At 35.6% G+C, this 23,517-nt stretch overlaps 1 protein-coding gene across 4 annotated transcripts in view; it reads right to left on the bottom strand.

Moving 5' to 3' along the window:
• Positions 1-1,540: 1,540 nt before the first annotated feature.
• Positions 1,541-23,517, bottom strand: part of ACVR2A (activin A receptor type 2A) — an 83,766-nt gene continuing 61,789 nt past the window's right edge. For 2 of the 4 annotated variants that reach the window (XM_033425316.2, XM_033425318.2), the window contains exons 5-11: positions 17,955-18,098; positions 15,687-15,830; positions 14,519-14,664; positions 12,710-12,824; positions 9,619-9,757; positions 6,385-6,515; positions 1,541-5,300 (exon numbers count right to left, since the gene is read on the bottom strand). In XM_033425316.2, coding sequence (XP_033281207.1) covers positions 5,106-5,300; positions 6,385-6,515; positions 9,619-9,757; positions 12,710-12,824; positions 14,519-14,664; positions 15,687-15,830; positions 17,955-18,098 — 1,014 coding nt within the window. In that variant the 3' untranslated portion in view covers positions 1,541-5,105. Of the gene's footprint in view, positions 5,301-6,384; positions 9,262-9,618; positions 9,758-12,709; positions 12,825-14,518; positions 14,665-15,686; positions 15,831-17,954; positions 18,099-23,517 lie in introns of those variants that run through there. The other 2 variants (XR_004482497.2, XM_033425317.2) reach the window with 2 other exon arrangements.

The following is a 23,517-nucleotide window of genomic DNA, read 5'->3' as shown; positions in this document are numbered from 1 at the left end:
ATTATGAAAGCTAAGGCTTGCACCCTGGTTCTATGCAATAGTCTACAGATTTTTAGGAGATATTTTGAAAAAATACTTCCCATGGTGGCATCACTATTACCAGAAGCAAGGATTTTGCACTTGAGCTAAGATTGTCCCTTTAAAAATTCTTCTCAACTGTTTAGAGAAGTACCCTCTGCTTAAAGGTACTGACCATAAAAGCACCCAAAGAACTGGCTTGAAGATTGCAAATTTTTATCAGCTTAAGATGCCACTAGAAGTTTGAGAGCCCTCACCTGCCTTACAGAAAATCCATCAATATCAGTGAAAGAGCTATGAAACACACTAGAAAAAGTAGGTTAGCAGAAGTCATACAAATGAAGCACGTGCCTACATTTCAAGGGCATTTTTTTCAGAGGAATGTTGATGTACCCCTTTCCACATTCCCTAATACAGAGAAGCTAAATATACTTAAAATTTTTTAAACTAACTTCATCTCTTAAATTGTTTAAACCATCATGAATAAAATAAAAACCAAATCTGAAAAAGCCCTAGTAAAAAGCTTTCGAGAATAATGTAAACAAATATGGCTTAAAGATATTTTCATTTACTAGAGGAGGAATGTAGCCTGTTAACAGCGCAATCAAAAGACTGAAAACCAGGTGAGGAGGAATGTTAGCGCCATCAGTGCAGTTTTCACTCATGTGATTCCCTCCAGGTGCCCTACCAAGAACAGGATCTTATTAAGAAAAAAAGTCTTTCCAATTTTGTGGACATGCATGTGAATGGCTCTGAGGAGATAAGAGCTGTTGGTCCAAACTTACCACACATCATAATGCTATATGTGTTGATAATATACTATTAACTGTCTGAAGAATCTGTTTTGCAGAACAACGCTGTGGAAACAGTTTCGGTCTTTCTGTAGAGATTCCTTGCAGATTCCACCATGGTTTGCATTTTCATTTGGTTTTAGAAGACAACGCAGGTTCTTTCAAACCACCATAACCTAAGTGTTGCCATTTCCTTCACCTTTACCCCCCAAAAATTGAGAATCCATGGGTGTGAACTGTGACGCTCAGTGTGACAAGGTAGGGCTCTTCCTCCCCCCCTTTCTTCGAAAGTCACAGGATAAACAAAAGAATTTGCAACACTAAAAATGTAAATGAATGCTAGCTTCCTTGGTGATCTCTCTCACCGATTACCCTAAGTGAAAATACCAGAATTCTTCTGTTCAACTGGTAAACTAGTTACAGTTGGGAAGAGTAGTTTATGTCTTTGATGTCTATTACCTAAGCCACTTTTTTTAAATCTCCGTATGAAAAGACAAGGTAACTAAGACCATTTAGCCTCTCTTAAAATTGGCAGGACCAACATATGTAGTTTAGTGGGAATACAATCTGTTTACACAACAAAGGAGGGAAATGCCACAACTGACAAACCTCCCTTTCACCTATCCCCATTCTTGCAAATCTCAAGGTGTAAGCCTCACTGTAAATTATAAAGCTACTGTTCCCCTCTTTAAGAACGTATAACTAAAGAAAAACTTCATATGCAAATCATACCATATTTATTTTTTTATTTAACTTGGGAATGGAATGGGGATAGCATACATTTTATTTGTACAATATTTAACAATCACTTACCCAAGGTGGGGTTTTATGGGACTTTTTTTTTTCTTTTTTAACTTTTTGTTAAATACTTGCAGAAAAAATAGCAAGTACAATTTGACAGTAGTACAACAACCTGTGCCCAAAACACTGACAAGAAATACAGAGTAAAGCTAAAATAACTGTTTACCAATATTTTGAGAGGTAACAAATAGGATATGGGTTGAGACTGCATTAAAAAATGTACTGCTGGTTGAATATCTGAGGTAAATGATGTTCAATCAAGATGCTACTTGTATCATTTTGCCCATAAATCAGTAAATAATTTTATGCACATTATACCAAATGTTCCTAAAAAGTAGTATTTTAAAAAGGTAAAAAAGAGAAACTGGAAAATATCCGTGGTGAAGCATTTTTTTAAAACAGTAATCAGTTTATTCCACTAAACTATCATCTGGCCAGGATTTTTCCCCTACCACCTGCATTTTACTTAAATGTAGCTGTTACCTAGGAGTGAGGAAAGGGGGAAGAACAGATTCTTTTTAGTTTCATGATATATGACTCATTTTTAAGTTATAAACTTTTTTTTTTCCTGATTGTATTTTCGAAACATCACCATGAAGGATAGTGCAAGTTCATGGGACCAACAATTGTGAGGCACAGTCTCTGTTCTGGAATTCACAAGGTACCTGTAATAAACATTCAAACAAGAATCACACATCACATGCTAAAAACTTCCTAGCATCTAAAATACATACAAGAGCTGTGCAGGGCATAAACTTCGAATAAAGCCAAACACTGGTTAATCCATCAGTCCTATGGCAGTTGATCATAAAGCATTCCTTACACGGAGATCTGGGCAAGGTAGAGAGTATAAGTTAGAGCAGCAGTTCTGATGGGTGTCATAAAGGCAAAATACAAGACGAATCATAAGGAGCACCATACACATGAGGAAAAAATTACTGGGGTCTTAGTGTACCCCAAAACAAATCATTTTTCTCTTTTTGATCTTTCTTTTTTTCAGTATCCCTAAGCTCAAAGTTTTTAACTTGCCCACTTACACTGACTGTAAACCAAACATGAAAATGCCCTGCAAAAGAAAGTTTTAACAAGACTAGGTATCAGGACAGGTAGTCACTGGAACATTCTTATTTTACTGCTTATAAAAAGTATTTTTCTGTCAATGTAATTCTCAAAAGGATACAGGTTTTAAAATTGGTTAGCTAGAGTTTTAAGTACAATACCCAGGATTTCTAAAAATTTTTTCTAACATGAAGAGAAAACTTTATTTTGTGAATAAGTGGTCTTATAAAGTTTATCTCTAAGATTCACATAAGCCAAACATTCATCATAATATTCCCTTTTGTTTTCTTTTGATTTGATTTTTTTTTTTTAACTTTTAAAAACAGGATTGTTCACAACAGGTAGAAATTAGTCTTCAGGAGATTAACAATTTTCATGTATGAACATTCTCATTTTCCCTTCTTAATTAGTTTCCAAGTGGAAGCAAAACCAGACCAAGAAATTGAGAAGCCAAGTACTTTTTGAAATAAAGGTGAACTCAACATTGAAATGGCAATTCTTAGAAATACAACAAAGCCTTGGGTACATTATGTGACCAAGAGCACAAAGTTCTGTATGGTGTGTGGCACACAGACAACAATGCTGTTATTCTTCTTTCCCTCCCTGCTTAAAGGAGTCTTGTTGACCTATGTATTATTTATAAATAATATAATTTATTATTCCCAGAGATTAAGTGCATGTTTTATGTAAAATGTAGTGTACTGTGTGGTTAAATAGCCATTTGAAGATAACACATTCACAGTGAGCTCCTGATAGTGACACGTAAAAAATTCTTTTATAAAATTAATGTATGGATTTTAAAATGACCTGACAAAAGTACATAGCATAATACTGGCTATTTGTTGGTCATCAGTAATCCAGAAATTCAGGAAATTAATGTTTTACTTTGGCCTATAAATTTGAGAAAGAATCCAATTATATTCTAATGTAATATTGTTTTGAAAAGCACTTTGGCACCTACCTACCGTCAATTCCATTTTCTTATCAAAGATAAGGCATGAACTATCCTAAACTAATATCAGGGTTAGTTGTAAAAGCAATTCGTGGGAGGAGGCTAAGCTATGTTACCTATATCAACATTGGTTACCTCTAAATGTCATTGCATATTTTAAGTTATAAGTTTAACTTGTTATCCCTGATTTGTTTTAAAGCAGTAACATCTGAAATCTGTGCTTAAAAATTTAAATCTCTATCCTAGGATAATTCTTGACATATCACAGACATCAAATATTACTCTGACAAGATGGCACCAAGCAGAAATATAGTGATAAAGTTACAAGTCTCGAAGCAGAGAGTGAGGAATTCTGGGTAATGACACTTCCTGAGGTGATCCTAAAACAGTGATAAAGAATGTCCCACACACTGTTTGGTGAAAAGAAATACACTACAATTTTACATATATAAATAGGAAAAAAAAAATCTATTTTAAAAGAATAAAAATGAAGAGCTTTCCAGTGTTACAGCTCACTTTAAAAAATTTAAATCATGCTTTAAATTTTCAAATAGTCCCCAAGCACAGCACACCTAGAAAAATACATAGGTAAGTATGCAACATTTTGGGAACTGGATATAAGATGAAGCTTTAAAATATGGGAGAAAGGGGAAAGACACCGTTTTTTCATTTCAAAAAACAGCACTTTTTTTTCCTTAAATCACAAGCTAGCACAAGAAAAGCTAAAACACTGCTTTATGAATGGCCACTTACTGTTGGCACTAAGCATAGCTTACCTTTTTTCTTAAATAACACAGTGAATTTGTAATACCTTGTTACAAAACGGGTCAATTTATTATTCAAATTTTGTTAGTGTTTTCAATTTTATAATTTAGCAACCGTGGAACTGAGGTATACCTTGTTGAGGGAGGTTAAAGTAATGCTTGGAAGCCTCTTTACTGTACCCCACTTAGATGACTTTGTTTATGTACACAGAACAGCAGCACACTAAACATTCACAAGCTGTGTCATATTGGCATTACAATAGTCATTTATAGAAACACAACAGCAAATGCAATAAAAACAAGTTACCCTTTTTAAAATCTGAAATGAAAAGTTTTTGATTTTAAAAAAAATAGCAGTAGTTCATTTAAGGAATTAGTGTCTTCGGACAGACATTAAGAAATCTGATGTCAGTTTTCAAACACTTGATTAGCCAGGTCCAAAAAGATCCTTGATTTGGAGAGGGCCACATTCTTCATGTACACTTCTTCAAAAGTTTCTTTTTAGAGTTTGCAACTTTTCTCTTAGTCTCATGTCCTTCATGTCTCTGCTACAGGCAATGCCATTAAGTCTCCCAGAGCCACCTTTTGAAACGAGGGTCTTCTTTCTGAGATGTCCAGGAGACATCTTACTCATTTCACACGGAAAATAAACTGTAAGCAGTTTCGTTAGCAGCTCCAGTTCAGAGTCCTGTTTCTCAGTGTGTACACATGGTGCAACCATCATAGACTAGATTCTTTGGGAGGAAAGTCAACATTTGTCACCATCGTGACCACTGTTACAATGTCCTCTGTGGTAATGATATTTGTTAGTCTTTGCATCTGAGTAATTCTTTCACCTACACATCCAGCTGATAACCTGGCTTCTGCATCGTGATCCCAACATTCTTCTATCGTTTCACAGAGCATTGCCATTCCCTAAAAAGGAAAAACACATTCAAACACCACATCAGTTTTTGTTTTCTGTTAGGAAACAGACTAAAACTCTCACAAAAAAATTGCTATTTTTGTGGGTCGAAGAAAGTTTCAAGATTAGCCAAGTTTGATATTTGTCAGCATTCACTTTTGAGTATCTATTATATGCAGACACATGGAGAAAAGCACTGAGAGAAATCAATGTTTTTTTCTGAGCATTGGGACTATCACAGCAGGTGATTTTTTTTTTCGAGTATAATTGCTTTACAATGTCATGTTACTTTCTGCTGCACAGTGAAGTGAATCAGCCAATATGTATACATATATCCCCTCCCTCTTGGACCTCCCTCCCCCTGACCCAATCCTACCCATCTAGGTCTTCACAGAGCACCGTTTCTTTAATTCCAGAAATCCCTGACCATTGTTCATAAACCAGGTAATTTAAATGCTAACCTCTGAATTGTATTCAAAACCGAGGCTTTAAGAAGTTTACCAATTTTTATTGTTTTCTTAATATCAGCATTTCTACCTTGCAGTTAAAGTAGGAAAAAAGGTTCAAAAGCCAACCTTAAGGATTTTCTACCTGGCTTTATCCATGTTTCTAGTTATATCTAGACCAAAATAACCAGGGCAGTTTTGTTCCACCCTTCACCTACCTAGTCTCTTAAGTTCTTAAGAACTTGAAAATCATCCAGTCCCAAATCAAAATGCAAAAACTGTCATGGAGAGGAGAAAACTGGGCGCTTCACTTTCTTAAATGACCTGGGAAGGTGGTGATCAGCAAGCCTACCCGACTATCCGCAGGCTCAGAGCCAAGTACTCCTCCCCCGGGAAGATCTCCAAACGGGGGGCACACTCATCTGCACAAGAAAGACCACAGACCTGAGTGCCCCAAGGCTCTGACCTCACCATCTTCCTCACCAGTGAACATAGCCTTAATTCTGTTGTTTCTAGAACTCTAGTTCAGAATATCCTGTATGAAGACCACCACCTCAGACAAAAAGAGAAATGTGCAGAGATATCAATCATTCCTCTGAAAAACATTTTTTATTGGAAATTCAAGTGCAAAGCTAACTATATAACTTACAGCATGTTTCTGCCAATAATCTCTTAGAACAGGCCTCTTTTTTTTATGCACAACAACTTCCTGCATGTCTTCAAGAGAGGGATGCTGGCCAATTTCCTCCTCAAATGGCAACATGTATTCATCTACAGGTCCTGAAATGTAAAAAAAGGGGAAAAAATCATTGTAATTCAAATCTTCCTAACTTCCAAACTGGAACAAGCTTTCTAAAACACACTCTGAATCACCTTTTCCCAACTGTCATATGCTATAGTGACGGGAGAGAAACAAACCCTCAACTGTACTTATACCGCAGTGTGACGCAAACTTTAGAGGAAATCAGAAAGTCTGTAATTTGGCATGTAACTCTGCTAAGGACTGTGAAAGGAGCTTTATTACCTGTTGTATAAGGAATGCCTATCTCTGTTTGTATATAGCACATAGGGAACCATGGATCTCTGCATATTAAGGACGTAATAGCTCTTTAAGGTACCCACTCTTGCAATTCAGATCAGACTGTAAATAGTAGTGCTTTCATCTCTGAAGATTTTGGGTTCGGTCTGCTATAACCATTTTTATTCTGACATGCCCAAACCCCCTACACATTCCACATGAGGAATTACGTACCCCAGAGTCACACCTCTTCTCTGCCCTCACAGGAGCTGCCAGATATTGTTTTTTTAAAAATCACAAATGTACTCTACAAAAAGGGTCCCCAACGAATCAGAATGTGCCTTCACAGACAAGCAAGATTTATTCTACATGTTCTTTTTCTTAGGCCTACGCAAATATGGAAATTCAGTTAGGAGTTTGTAATAACTAATAACTGATGAGCACTTATGCTAACCAGGAACTTTATATTATTTACTTCCATTTTATCTTCACAGAGTGAAGGTGGCATTACCCTATTTTACAGATAAAAAGCTCAAGAAAAAGTTCCATCATCTGCACAAGGGCATACAGCTGTTAAGTGATAGAGTTGGAATTTGAATCCACCTCAGTGACTCTAAAGTCTGTGCTTTCAATCACTAAACTGTCTCCCGTTGACAGAAATTGGTCGCTAATGAGCAATTTCAGTGACCAGATGTGTCTGTATATAGACATAAACCTTGTATAAGTTCTCAAAACACACCAAATACTCCTGCGTAGAATATAAGTTATAAACAGCTGATCAAGAAGGAGGCCATCTAACTCAACCCTGTCTAAATATAAGAATCCTTGATGGCTGGATAGTCAGTCTCTGCTGAAGCATTTCCAATCACTTAGAGTACTGACATTCTAAGGTGTCTATTTAACCCTTGCTACTCAAAGTGTGGTCCACAGGTCCAGCACTGGCACTGATGGGGTAGCTTTTGTAAGAAATGTAAATATCAGGCCCCACCTCAGACCTACCGAGTCAAAATCTGAATTTTAACAAGATTCCCAGGAGTTTGGTTTGCACGTTAAAGTTTGAGAATCACTGAACTGAACCATCAACAATTAGCCATCTAAAAAATTGAAAAGCACTTACGTTAGCAGTGTTCATACTGTCCCCTCTGCTTCAATTTCTGACTTGAATCAGAAATGCCTGACTCTGAAATTGAGTATTTCATAGCACATGCAAGGCATTTAAGAAATGTAAGCATCTATCCTTATCCTATTCTTTTTCCATAAAAACTTCCCTGATAACCTCTCCTCCCCACCAACAAAGCAAGTCCTCACACCTCTAAGCTCCCATAACACTCCCTTAACATTTCTCAGGTATTAACATTCATCCAAAAACATTTGCCTATGTAGACAATTCATACTTACCTTACTCTGGAGTTAATTGTCCAGGATACATTTTATCACCTTAACTAAACTGTATATTACTTGTGTATCCCCTATAACACTACATCCAATTGGCTTGCTTTGGAGAGTTCATGTTAATGAAATTCTGAAGAAATATATTTTCCTGTAACATCTGCCATCTAACCTACTTGTGCCTCCATAAATGCACGCAATAAATGCATTTTTTCTTCCACTTTGAGCCAAAACACACTGAACAGCTTACTCTTCTTCCTATAGACTTCTAAGCTAAAATTATATCCAAATTGCTTCAACCTTTCTTAGGTTCTGGATCCATTCCCACGCCAATTTTGGAAGAATGAATGGCTGTCCATTCCTGAGCACTTTCCACTAAATTCCCTTTAAAAGCAGAGTATCCCAAATCAAGTTTCATATACCAGAGGTAGTCTGTCCTACACTGAGAAACTATTACAGTACTCAGAAAATATTCTTATAAACATAGGTTAAGATGGTTATAACTTTTATAAATTAAAGTTTTAAAAGATCAAACTAATTTACTTGGTTTGGGAGTTTAATAGGAAATTTGCCTTATATTCTCATATCCAAAAAAGTAGTATAATTGGAGAGGGTAGAGACCTTCTGAGGAGCACTAAAGACAGAATACCTACAACGCTATAATTCTGTCACACTAGGAACATAATATGCAGGTTTATAATGAGTCAATCAATGTAAATATTTTTAGGACTTGAAAAGGACTTCAAGAACAAGGACTAGGAATCCCTTAGAACCAAGGTGATGTGCTAGGGAATGTAACTTATGTTCACAATAATGTCTACATCAGATCAGACTTAACAAAGCTTTAAGGAGGCAGAATCTAACTTGTGCTGTAACACACACTCAGTTCTGGGTCATGGAGGATAGAATGGTAATTCAATCCATCACAGGAGGGCTGAACAGCCAGCCTGAGTATCCTGGGAAGCAAAATCCCCCGACTCTGTGCACCTCCTCTCACCCAAGAGTTGACTTTAACTCTTAGGTGTCTCAGGACCCTCGTGATCTTACCAAAGTAGCAGCCCTCTCCCTGAATCTGGATCAGAGTTTCAAATCTTGATTTCACCACTTATCACTCTGCAACTAAAACAGACAAGCTATTTAATTTCTATTTAAAATTTGAGCATCAAATTCCTCACAACTGAGGTGATAATTACCTCCAAAGTTGTTTTAGGAAATAAGCTGAAGGTATGTAAAGTGCCCAGCAAAACATCTGGCAATGGTAATGGATCAATACGTATCAGTACCTTTCCTCTCCTGCCCTCCCCATCCCCTGCCTCCTGAGTTTTCTTTATGCTACCACCTCTTGGAGTCTATTTTTAAAAAATTGTACTTTAAAATATTACCTTTGAGAGTAATCAACCCTTTTCATACACGTGTAGTAGGTACAGGTATACATATATATGTATATGTCTTTTAAAAAAATATATGTTCCCTTACCATCTGCAGCAGTACAGCGAGAAGCCAGTTCCCACAGGACTAATCCCATGGCGTACATATCTATCCTCAAAAATGCATCCCTTTGGAAGTTTATAGCACCCTCTAATACCTCTGGAGCCATATACCTTCGGGTACCAACCTGAAAAAGATGTTGAAAGCAAGCAGCACTTACTAACTTTGTGAAATAACATTTTATGATTTTGTAGAGAATCAAAACCAAGTGTGCTCTAGTATTAGGTAAGATAACTAAATTATGACTACCAGAATTTTATTCCATTTCAAGTAACACAACAGCCAAGACCCTGGAAACAGTGGATGCAACCATCAGTAGGGACTGCTTAAATAAGTAAGAGAACTATGCAGCTCTTAAAAAAAACATGAGGTAAATCTATAAGGACAAATATGGAAAGATTTCCAAAAATACTGTAAGATGAAAACAGCAAAGAACAAAGCAGTATATATACTAAGATCCCTTCTGGATACACTTAACAGATATATCAACCGACATTATGCTGGTCTAGGCTTCGACTTTTTCCTCCTTCTGGAAGTAATCACAAGAAACTGAACAATGGTTATTTGTGGAGAGAGGATGGAACAGAGAAAAAAGGCTGTATACTTTTTAACTGTACATTGTTTGAAATGTATCTTTTTTAAAAAAATACTCCTTTTGAGAGTTTCTCTTTCTCTGTACGAAAAAAAAAAACCCTAATAAACATAAAATGAATTAGCCAAGTACAGGATGGATAAACTTTTTAAAGTTGTTTCCACAAAATCTATGTATTTGTTTCTTCATGAATTCTGTCTTAAATTCTTTATTGATATCTGTCCCTAACAATCTGGTATTTCTTAGTAATGTAACTATGGTTACTAAGCTAGCACAGCTAACTTTGGTTGGTGCTTGACAAGATTCATATATGAACACTTAATTTCTGTGAGATAGGTGGTTAGATTAATCCACTTGAGTTTAATAGGTCTAGGGAGCGGCCCAGATACTGGTATTTCCAAAAGCTCCATAAGTTAAGTGACTATGATCTATAGACTAGAAGTTGGGCAATTATCTGCAAATATACATATAAAGAGATGTTTAAGAAAAAACAAGGATAGATCACTAAGACACTGAAGTTCAAAAACCCGAAGTTTTTAATTCATTTAATAAGGAGAACACTTTAAAGAAAGCGTAAAAAGGTAGCTTTGCCTTTTTTGCTACTTTAAATAACTATTTTAATTGTACTGTAAGTAAGCTTTTCCCCAAAATCTACTTTTCTCCTGAAGATAAATGTTATGCCTTCCAAAGTACTTCTTTTCTTATGAAATGATGACATCTTCCTTTTTAGTATAAAATGTCCTCTCTTTTATAAATTGATGATGATATTAGAGAAAAATGTTATTTTTTTCCCAGTGTTCTTTGCAATATATAAAATATGCAATAACAAGCATTTTGAAACTTTCTGGTCCATGAAATCTAAAGTCAAGGAATCAGTGATGTATTATTCATTATTATATATATATATGTAATTATTATGTATTAGTTATTTTTACCCTCATCATGTAAGCCAATCATGAGGGCATTAAAAGATATGAATGAGGGGAGATTAGTTCGGTGCTTTGCGATGACCTAGAGGGGTGGGACAGGGAGGATGGGAGGGAGGCTCAAGAGGTAGTGGGTATGAGGACATGCATATGCATATGGCTGATTCGCTTTGTTGTGCAACAGACACTAACACAGTATTGTGAAGCAATTATACTCCAATAAAGATCTATTAAAAAAAACTTGAAAAAAAAAGATATGAATGAATCCCCAAATTCTTTTCTTAAAAAGGGGGGAGGTTTATAAGGTACCAAAGGATTAAACTCTTCCCAAAATTTAGTCTTAAGGTAATCAGACAATCAGCTCAGAAGCCTGGTCCTAGGCTTCCTGCACAATCTCCCATCTCAGTACATTCTCCGCAAATACATATGTTGTCAACTTTTCTAGAACTATGACTGCTGACTAAATTCTTAAATCATTAGTCAATGTTGTCAAAATTTGTTGTGCTATGTTCTTGGAGGTCAGTAGGACACACTGGGCAAAAAGAAAGCTGAGAATCAGATGATCAAATAATTTGCCTGATTTGAAAGATGAAGTAATGATTGTGCAAAATCATTTGGCTTTGTAAGGAAATATCACCTTTCAGGTCAAACTAGTTTGAAAACACCTTTCCTAGAGCCTCAGTTTCTGAGAATAAAATGTATGGATAATGTTCTTTTCCTCTTTGGCTTCCTTAAAGGCTCCCATTGCTGAAGTCTCTGTGCAGACCTTGGTTAGTAAAATTAAACTCCTTGCTCAGGGCCTTAGAAGTCCTCTGAACTCTGGAGAGAATTCAGAGAAAAGCTATAAAGTTGATTAAAGAGTTAAAGAAGCAATAGAGACCAAGAAGCAAGAAACTATCATTGCTGTCTGGAAAAACAGGCACTAGATCTTAGTACATTATAACATGAATAGTGACTGATTATTCTTCCATTCCTCTTAAGATAGTGAAAGAATTAACAAGTTAAAACTAGTGAGTTAATATTAAGAACTCCCTAGAAGAATGAGGCTTATTAAAATGTGTTGGATTCTTCTTTGATTAGTTTTAAAAATAGAATCCTATGACATCTAAATTGTTTTATGAATTGCTTGATCTAAACCACCTGAGGTCCTAACAGTCCTTCATCACCATATGAAAATATCTTCCTCAGCAAATTTAACATATTACTCTTAAGAGAGTCTTTTTTTTTTTTTTTTTCCTGCAGTACGCGGGCCTCTCTCACTGTTGTGGCCTCTCCCATTGTGGAGCACAGGCTCCGGCCGCGCAGGCTCAGCGGCCATGGCTCACGGGCCCAGCCGCTCCGCGGCATGTGGGATCTTCCCGGACCGGGGCACGAACCCGTGTCCCCTGCATCGGCAGGCAGACTTTCAACCACTGTGCCACCAGGGAAGCCCGAGAGTCATTTTTATAATAGATACCAATTTAAGAACCAGCACAATAATTTTAGACCAACTGATCCCAGATGCCATCTAAGAAAATATGGGACAAGATTATTTTTTCTTACAGTTTACAGTTATCCTTACCTGTCCATGGGTATCACCTGCAGACTTGCCAGCCTCAAACTTTAACGCCAACCCAAAGTCAGCAATGCAAGCTGTCAGATTGTTTTTCAACAGCACATTTTTACTTTTGATGTCCCTTGCAAATAGAAAGATAAAGTATTCAAATTCAGTTTAAACAAGTTATCTTTTAAATTTTTTGACTGTAAGTAGGAAGAGAGACTATGTATGCTTTTAAAAAAAATAGTTATTTCAAAGTATGAAATACAGAAAAGGGCAGAGGGACAAAAAGTTTAAGTAAAGTCTCCAGATAGCTTGAAGCACAAGGGTACAGTGACCTAGTCGTATCCATTACATGGACAATAAGAAGGAATTCTCTCCATAAAGCAGTTTTATAAAGAGCTGCCATTCCAAAAGTACTGTCCAGCCTACATGTTATCTATGTCACTCCTAACTACCAATCATAAAATTGTTGTTGTTTTAAGATAATAAGCATATTTCAGAGTTTATAATTAGAAACTCTCATTGACACTGAAATTTAAAAACCACAATGAAAGAATTTTCAGTTAAAGCTGAATTGGATGACACACAGGCCTACATTTTAAAACGGTCCCTTATTTTAATGGTTCTTATTACATTCACCAACTTGGCTGTACAAAAGCATCTCTACGAATGTATAAGAGAAATTTTTCACCATAAACATACACTGCTCCAGCTGGATCCTGGTGTTCCAAAAAGAGTAACCATTTTAAGGCAATCAGATGTCTTCCTCTACACATTAGCCTCAACTAGCTCATCCTAGGGCTTACTATACCCCAGTAAACACACCGGTACCATGAGCAATGGTAAATTTATGTGTGCAGACACAAAGTGTGAGACAAAGGACGCATAGATAGACAACCACAAATGCTACAAAAATCAGTTTTAGACTCAAACGATTTTTAGGGACCCTACTTATAATAACCTTTGGGGGTTCCAAAGGATTAGTTCCCTATAGGACTAGGTGAGGTGAGCAAAAATCCAGGAGGACAGGGTTAGACTATGTAGGAAGGTGAGCAGGGAAGCTATTTCTGAGGTAGAAGTCATTTAAGGTTTTCAAAATCAGAATCTACATTAGAATTGGAATAAAAGTAATGCCTCCCAGCAACCTAAGACACCACCTGATGGCACTCAACTAAGTATTTGTTAAATGAATCAGGTAATTTAAAACATCCATCTTTAAACTGAATATAAGATGACAGATTGACCCCATGTTCAAGGAAGTTAAATACACAATGGCAAACTGAATCCCATGTTTAAGGGAACTAACGGTTTCCCTTTTAAGGATATGACAATTGTTGAGTCCAAGTACTATTTCTTCACTGAAAAAGAAAGTTTAGTAAACCCAATTATTCAAATAATACCTCCTTCCACCTCAACTTAGGTAATGATCACATGGTCATTCAAAACACAAGCAAAAAAGATACTCAAAATCTCTCCTTAATTACATCCCCTTATACCTATTTATAATCATCTTTGAAGTAAATCATGTTTTGAGGTAAAACAGATTTCTCCTTTGAGACAAAGAAAATACATTTTTTCTTAACTATGTTTTCGGAAATGAGACAAATTGAAACATAAGTCAATACTTAACCTTTGACAATGATGTTAATATATACATTATCCAAAATACTTCCTGGCCAATCTCAAAGCTAATTTGAAAAACAAGTGAAAATCAATGCTTCCTATAGCATGATTAGGTAACTTGGGGAAAAATAAATTTTGCCCAGGGGATTGAAAGTTTAAATAATAAATACTGAATTATTGGGTAAAATAATATAAATTTAGCTCTACCTGTGAGATATGGCGGGTTTGTGGCCATCTTTTAGGCCAGGTATATCCTCATGTAAATATGCCAATCCTCTAGCCATGGTTTCTGCAATATGACACAATTCATTCCAAGAGACCACATTAGCCTTAAGAAAGTCTGATAGTGAACCCTAAAGGAAGGGGGAAAAAAAACAACTTATGTTCTTGACAAAAGCCGTATGTATATGGAGACTTTCCTTTTTACTTTTAAGAGGTCATGGAAGGCAACATAGTTTTCCTTTCAGTGAATAATATCCAAAACGCAATCTTTCTGGAAGGGTTCAAGTTTCACATTAATAAACATTTGAAAGGAATACCACTAATCTTTAAAGGTTTGCTACAAGCACAGTTGGTCAATTTCCCATTGAGAAGGCAAAATTAACAACAAAAAAAAAAGGTTATTGAAAATCTAAAGTTCTAGAAAATATTTTAAAAGTTAAAATATGTTGACTATAGAGATGTTATAAATAGGACTAGGAGAACAAAAATTAAAACATATGAACAACAACTAACCTAAAGAATCTTCCTCTAGAGATTACTGCCAACCTTTTAGTCAAGAATTAAGGGAATTAAAACAGCCACTTTTTTCTGACAGTGATGAAACTGATTGCCAAGAAGATCACAATTTCCTACTCCATTAATGTATACTTTCATACTAACTCTGAAAGCAGAAAAATTGAGGAAAAATAGCAAGTGTGTTTTGGTGGTAATTACCCTACAAATCAGTGACTGATCAAAGATCAGATAAATTTCCTGACCCTAGTTTTGTCACTAAGTGACATCAATTAAAGAATTTTAAGAAACAAAATTCAAGCTGAAAAAATGTCTCATGTAATAAAAGTGGACAGTAAATGGTAAATGAAAATTCCTAAGCATTGGCTATACTAAAATAATTATTTGTAAGAGAAGTATAATTGCAGCACAAGAAATCAGGGACAAAAGACTGGTATTATATAAGTAGAGGGTTAGGTGAAAAAGTTGTCATCTTTGTTCTTCTATTAAATAAATCATTTTTAAAGCAGGTTTTTATTTATAAATATTAACCAACTATAATAACACACTGTTCCCAGAAAAATAAGTGAGGGCTTTGTAGCCAACATTAGGAAGTAAGCCAACCCTGACTTCACTGAGTTAAAATGGAAAGTAGTTTTACCTTTTCATGAAATGCTGTGATTAGCCAAAGATCCACATCAACACTGGTACCTCGTTTTTCTGCACCAATGAACTGTAATATGTTCTCATGCTTCATTCCAGGCAAACTATAGACTTCATATTCATTCTGCCATGACTGTTTGTCCTAGAGTTAAAAAGAATAGTAAGAATGCAAAGAACACAGGCAAATAAACCATATCTAAGAGATCACTCAAGTAAGTTCTAAGGCAATTTTTTTTAAAGGCTAAGTATTAAGAGATTCTTTGGTTTTGTTTTGTCCTGTTTTTTAATAAAAGAAAACTTTGACAACAGGTAACAGTTACATACCAAATGCCTGCCCTGCCCCATTCCTTCAAACATACTTTTTTGTGTTTGTAATTTGTAAACATAGAAGTTGATCAGAAATACTGCACTTCTGAATCCTAACAATGGCAACACATTCCACATACAAGTTAGTACTACAGTGTAATTTTATCACGGTGTGAAGTTACCTGTGTTACTATTAAGAATAATCTCTCTGAGAGATGAAATTCAGGGAGAATGACTTCATCTAAATAGAAAACAAATTTTTTTCAAACACTAACAGCATGTCAAACCTTCTTAACAAAATGTTTAGAATACCCTGCAGAGTCAATAAGAGAGCAATGGGGTATAAATATGCAATACAATAATTTGAAACACCACAGATTCACTTGTGCCTGCAAGTGATCCATACCTCTTACATGTCTACTTATAAAGGATTAGTTTCTTTTCACAATGGGAGAATAACGAAAGTGGGAGGCACCACAGCATAACGGTTAGGAACCCTCTGGATCCAAGCTATCTAAGAACCTTTGGCATGTTACATAATCATTCAGCTTCCTGATCAGCAAAACAAGGACTGTAGTGGGTGCCCCATAGGGTCGTTGTATTATACATATATTGTGTGTTATATTATATGTATGGGTAATAATACATATTAGTGAGTACTCACATATGTAAAGTACCTCTATCTGACACAATAGAACCATTCAGTAAAATGTTAGCTACTGTTCTTGTTGTTACTCTGACGTTAATAGCATCCAAATGCGCTTCTCTAATTTTTAAGCTTCCTCACATGAAATAAGAACCCTGATCTTCTTTGTGAACCTTGGCCCAAAAGACTTTTCTTTTGAGAACTAAACTACAGTTAACAGTAATAAAAAGAAAAAAAGTAATAAACTTCTTCACAGACTCTAAGGAACAGACTTTCAAGGAGGTAAGAGGGCAAAAATCTAGGTATATTAAGACAAAGAAATTGAATAATTTTGGTATAAGGAAGATCTACTATACAGGTGCAGGGGTGAAGCCTGCATCAAAAAACCCAGCCAGGATCGCAATACCATGCACAGCATTAGCCACAGGTGTGTATAAGCAGAAAACAGGAACAAAGGAATTATCATAGATCTATACCACCAACGGAGCAAAACTAAAGAATATCTCAGAGGTGCATGAGACCAGGGTTTTATAAGGTTGGCCCCCTTTAATAGAAAAACAAGTCAACAGTAAACCAATTATTTGGAGTCTTGACTCAATGCCTCTGAAAATTCACCAAACAAAATCTGAAATGATTACACCAATACTCAAAGTAGAACAAAAATGAATCAGCCTGGTAATATATCTCCAAACAGCGATTCTAAAACAAAGCACACTACTCTTTCAATATTCTGTTTGCTTTTTCTGATAATGTCAATGGGACATTAAAAGTTAACCACTCAGGGCTCCCCTGGTGGCACAGTGGCTGAGAGTCCACCTGCCAACGCAGGGGACACGGGTTCGTGCCCCGGTCCGGGAAGATCCCACATGCCGCGGAGCAGCTGGGCCCGTGAGCCATGGCCACTGAGCCTGTGCATCCGGGGCCTGTGCTCCGCAACGGGAGAGGCCACAGCAGTGAGAGGCCCGCGTACCGCAAAAAAAAAAAAAAAAAAAGTTAACCACTCAGACAATGAATTATATTTTTTAATTAGAATCCTCATCTTCACTTTGCATTTCTGTAGAATTTTTACTGGCAAAAAGTCTCCTATATGCTTATGTATTGTAATTCCACCACTCTAAACAAACATGACTGTTGTACCATTAATTTCTCAGATGAGAAGGCAGACATAAAAGGGCTAACCACTTCCCCCGGTATCATAAAGAACCACCATGAAACATACGGCTTGTGTTTTCAGACTGTTTCTGAGTTCCAATGACCTAGCCAGTCGCATCTTTTAAAAAATATATGCAGACTAGAAAACTGCAATAAACATACCTGTATTGGAAATATTTTCACAGCCACATATTCATTGAGTAACTGGGCTTTCCACACACAACCAAATCTTCCCCTTGCTTTCACTTCTAGTAACTGCAGTGGCTTCAAACCTAGTAATGGAGAAGGAGGGGGTGGTCCTGGGTCCTACAGATAAACAATAATAATATTATCTAAAGAGCAGCACATGACACATCTCGCTTCTAAATATCAGTATACTGAGAAATCGATTGACAGAAACGGTAGACACATACAAATGACATTAACTTCAATCTTGCCAAAACTGAATTCTCAAGCATTACTAATTACCTATAGTGATCAAAAAGCAAGAAACTTGAATTAAGAGTTTTCACAATAACATTCCTACTGCTACATATATATATATATATATATATATATATAGCAATCAGGAGAAAAGATCTAAAATCTTCTTGATCCAGTCTCACTAATTCTCCTAAGATTTTTCTGTGACCTTCAGGATATTACTAATGGTATTTTAATTTCATCCAGTTGATTATTCCTTATAGGATAAGGATTTGAAAAGTGCCAGATACAGCAAATTATGGCTATGTCTCAAAGAAACCACTCCTCAAAATCCATTACTTTCCCCAGTGAGTGTTTAAATCTTTCTTCATTAATATCAGAAATACCCACACAGCTATTCTCAAACACATTACAAATAGGTATTTCAAATACAAAGCACATAAAAGGAATATGTAAGTTAGTGTTGCTATAACCAAACTGCTCCATTCATTCTAACTTTTCCACCCGGTAACAATTTGTCCCTTTGCTTATAATTACTTCCCAGAATTGATCTGAGATATTATTAGTATTCTGGGACTCATGGGCAAAGAAAGTACAAATAATTCAGAAAATAAGTGGTCATCATATTAGATGAGAAGGTATGGAAAATGAAAGAGAAGTATACTGCTATAGTTAATTTTTTAAATGGAGCAACTATAATATATAAATAGGAGTACAGCATCACCAGGGGATCCTCCTATACAAAGTAGAGTGGCTACCCTTCGCTGAAAACATTGTATTAGTTAAATATCTGCAACTAAAGCAAGAGGTAGAAAGCCTTTTGGAAAGCTTCCAGAGGAAAGTAGTAACATGTTTGAAGGCCTGTGTAATGAGTATTGTTAGCAAGAACTAAAATTTCTGTGGCAACAGACTTTATGACACTGGGTGGCACTTAAGACACTTGGAGATTGTATGTCACCCCTTTATCAATGCATGTCTCTCTGCCTTTACTCTCCTTCCTTAAAACAAACAAACAAACAAACAAAAACCTCCTCTTCTAATGCCTCAGGACAGTAAGTGCTCCCTTGAGGCATTATTCAGCCCCTGGATGCCACTCAAGATTTTTTAAAAGTTGGCATCTATGTTAGAAAGACCCTCAGCAATAGAAACACTGCAAAGTATTAAAGAGAAAAAATAATGTAATTTCTTCTTCTAAAGTAGACAATCTTTCTAAAATGGTTTGAGAATTCCTATTTTAAAACAGTATGATAAACCAGAAGACTTCCTGTGACCCATTTTAACATCAGATATTTATTTTTTAAATGTCTGCAAAAGTTGCTTTTCCTTCACACATTCAAAACATGAAAGGTTAGTAGAGCTAAAGATTATTTTAGTTTAACAGAGTGACAAGAAAGTCAGATGTACATCTTATAGAAGTATGGCCTCTCAAATTATGATTCTCAGTGGGAGGGGACACAAGACGCTCTGGAGAAGTTTTACCAGAACTGAATCCTCCCTCCCTCATTCCTTGACTGATCATATATATCTGCAATAAGAGACCCCACTGATCGTAGTACATGACTTATGTGAATGTGGAGACAGGAGGGAACAAGTTGAAACCACTCTTCTAGAGGCAAAGAAAACCACTCAGTGCTCTAAGTTCAAGAATTATTGGATAACTGCATAAAAGAGTAATTGTGCTAACTAAACAAAGTTCACTTTGAAAAACTTTAAATAACTATAAGGTTAAAGTCAATGATTCCCCCTCCTTTAGAGATAAGTTAGAAAAGTTGAGTTTTCAAAGCAGGGATGACAAAAATTAAAGTATGCAGATAAGGGTTGAAAGCTGAAGAGGGAAAATAACCAGGTAAAGAGTAATATAGCACTATATGTAAACACTAAAATTTTTAATAAATTGACTGATAATGTCTCTTTAGATAACATACACATTATCCATTCCCTATTCTAAAGAGTACCAACCATATGGATATGATTCAGTCTATAAAATAGAATTTAGATGACTTAATCCACACCTCAAATTAAGAATATGTCGGCAGTTCAAAATAAGACTTTACTCTGTATGACAGACTCTAGGTACATCCACCTCACTACAAATAACTCAATTTCATTTATATTCCATTGTATATATGTGCCACATCTTCTTTATCCATTCATCTGTCGATGGACACTTAGGTTGCTTCCGTGTCCTGGCTACTGTAGCTGATTCATGTTGTTATAAAGCAGAAACTAACACACCACTGTAAAGCAATTATACTCCAATAAAGATGTTTAAAAAAAAAAAAAGAATACCCAAAATAAGACTTTAATATAATATTAACCTTAATTTTAGGAAACAAAAATTTCCAATGCCTATGTTTAGAATTAAAAAAAAAAATCACTGAATGTTTTCCAAATGCGTAGATAAACTTAAAAGTTCCCATAAGTTTCCAAGACTCTGTTTACAAAGTTTGTAAGCTACCGTTATTTCAGTAAGAAATCTTAGATCACTCTCCTAATGAAATTCCCATTATAGTCAGCATTATATATTAACAACCTGAAAATATGCTTTGTCAAAATTACTTATAAGTAAAAAGCTTAAATTTAGGAGAACACAGGCCAATTTTCAAAGGGTAAGAAGAAGATCTACAAAGGCACACTCCTACAAAATGTCAAAACTTTTAGAAATGATAATTCTACAATTCTTAGAAAGGTTAGGTTCAAAAATGAGAACTCTGTAACAGATTACAACTCTATAAAATCTATACTACCAGTCAATATATCTTTTTGCTTTTCTAATAAAATGTTATCGGACTATTCTTCTAATTCATACTTCTCAGTTCTTCCATTTAACAGCTTACATCTAAAAGAAGTTTTAACCACTTCCCTCATATCTAGCTTTTACTTATCCTATAATCTAAGAATATTAGAAATTATTTTCTGTTTATTAACAGCATTATACTAATTTACCCAAAAAAACCTCATACTTGATTCTAGGAATAAAGATTTATACCCTTAAAATATATGAGAACCTGGGGAGACAAATTCAGACTTAAACTTCATAATGACAACAACATTCTGATATTATCCATAAAACATGGCTTTGCCCTGCTACAGAGAAAAACCACTTTTGGAGGGGTAACTATAAGGACTACAGAGTTCCTGAAAACTTTCCCTAAGTTCCAGCTCTCTTCCAGCACCCATGCTATTTTGCACAGTTAAAAAGATTTTCATTAGAACATGGCTCTGATTACATCTCTTCTTTACCCACTTGTATGTGAAAATTATGGCATCAGAAGACATGTTGAGAAGCGACAAATGACAATAGCTGGAAAAAGTGCCCCCCACCCCTGCACCACTACCCAGTATCATTACTATAACCAACAGTGGATAAAAGATTAGAGGTGAAGAGCTGTAAAGCAGTCTGTGATCATTTTACTTATTCTGAGTTCTCCATATGAAAGGTGAATTCTAATCTAAATAAAGCCTTAAACTTCCAGACAGCAAAAGATCAAGTTATACTTCTCTAGCCAGTCCATTTGCTAAAGATGCCAAAGATGAAAGAAACTACCTGAAAATATAGATTTCACATTAAAAGATAATGGATTCGACCAGAAAGTCAGCATCTGTTAAAAATGAGCACATGCTGACATTTAAGGTAATGACATACTATAAAAATTAAGCAATACAAGGTTTGTAAGGCTAAAAATCTAGCCATTAGGTGTTAACTTCTAGTCAACTAAACCAGTTGTGTTTCTACATTTCACCTTAGATAAGCATAAACACTGGTAACAATTCTTTAAAACCCAAAACTATTACTATGACAAGCCAATCATGTTTTTAATACTAGAAGTGGAAAAAAAACTACAACATAAATTTATAAACTATAGAGGATGGACAATAAAGCAACAACAACAACAAAAAATCTAAGAACAAAATGTTTAGTATGTATCCACAAAAAGTGCCACAACCATAAAACAAACATCAATGCATCTTACCTCTATCATTATATGAAAGGCGTGCTTGTGAAGAAAAAACACAGGCAAAAGAAATTACGATTTATATCCAGAATGAAATGAAAAATGACACATCAGTTACAAAAGTGAAGGAAGGAGAATAATGATTTAGCTTTTTAAAAGCTGGCAATGATCCAATGTATCATATTTTTTAAATGAGAACTGAGAACACTTTCCTTATAAACAGAGGAAAGTAATATATTCTTTTTTAAATCTTGGACATTACCTATCAGATAAGAGGTATTATTATATAGATGACTCTAGTATGACCCCAAGTTACCTGATCCAATGGACTTCAAGCCAGCAAATAAACTAAACCTAGTCTTAAATAATTGTTACTTATTTTTCTAAGAAGTTCTAAGGACTAACTATAAGAGTTTTTTTTTTAAAAAAGCAATTTAGCTGAGAAGCTATGCGTTGGAATTGGACTCTGGACACCAGAGGGCAGTACTGCCTTTAACAAAAACTGTAGGAGCAGCAAAAGAAATTTTTATATAGCTAGAGTTAAGTTTCTCAGACAGTTGTCCTAAGAATCTAGAATCTCCAACTTCCTGAACTGCTTCATTCCCCTCTCATGGAAGACAGGAGAATCCTTACAGTGAGACAAAAAAACATTTCTGGTGCCTATGTGAGTGTGTGCAACATAAATAATACACTAGGGAAAGAAAATAAGATGGGAGAAGAGTAAGATCAGAACTGAGTAGAACACAGTGACAGACCAGGCCTACTGTTAACTACTTCCCCAGCTACAATCCAGAGTGAAGAGGGCAAGCAGTGGTGGCCCTGGAAGGAAGCATCCATGCATATTTTTCAGGCTCAGGACACTCAGATACTGATAAAGAACAAGATTTTCATTTTCCTAGTCATCCCACAACAGGTAAGGAAGGGCCCTAATTTAAAATCAAGAGAAATATTGTCACCAGTGTAAAGAAAGACTTCGAATTCCTCCAAACACTTGACTATATTTCCCAGTTTCCAATATTTCTACAGAGAACAAATAGCACTGACGAAAAAGATTTGACAACTTGTTTATATGTACCAGTTGCTTAACTAGTTTTTCTTGTTTCTTGATTTTCTCCTGTGATAATGATTCAGGATTATTTAATAATTCATCTAAAAGGCTTAGCTAATCCCACTATCAAAACATTTTATCAGTACTCCAAAGTAAAATTCATCCCTTGAAAGAAATACATGCCAAATGAGTAACTAGACTGTAGCTTCCAAAGCTTAAACATCTGTTTTTCTTTTCATACCAGTGCTTTCAGAGACAAAGATGCCACTGTAATAACACTGGGCAAGTAGGTGCTGTG

The sequence above is a fragment of the Orcinus orca genome, chromosome 7 (assembly GCF_937001465.1).
Source record: "Orcinus orca chromosome 7, mOrcOrc1.1, whole genome shotgun sequence".
NCBI classification, from domain to species: domain Eukaryota; kingdom Metazoa; phylum Chordata; class Mammalia; order Artiodactyla; family Delphinidae; genus Orcinus; species Orcinus orca.
The sequence above is the reverse complement of the archived record's forward strand: the minus strand, read 5'-3'. Positions and strand labels throughout refer to the sequence as shown.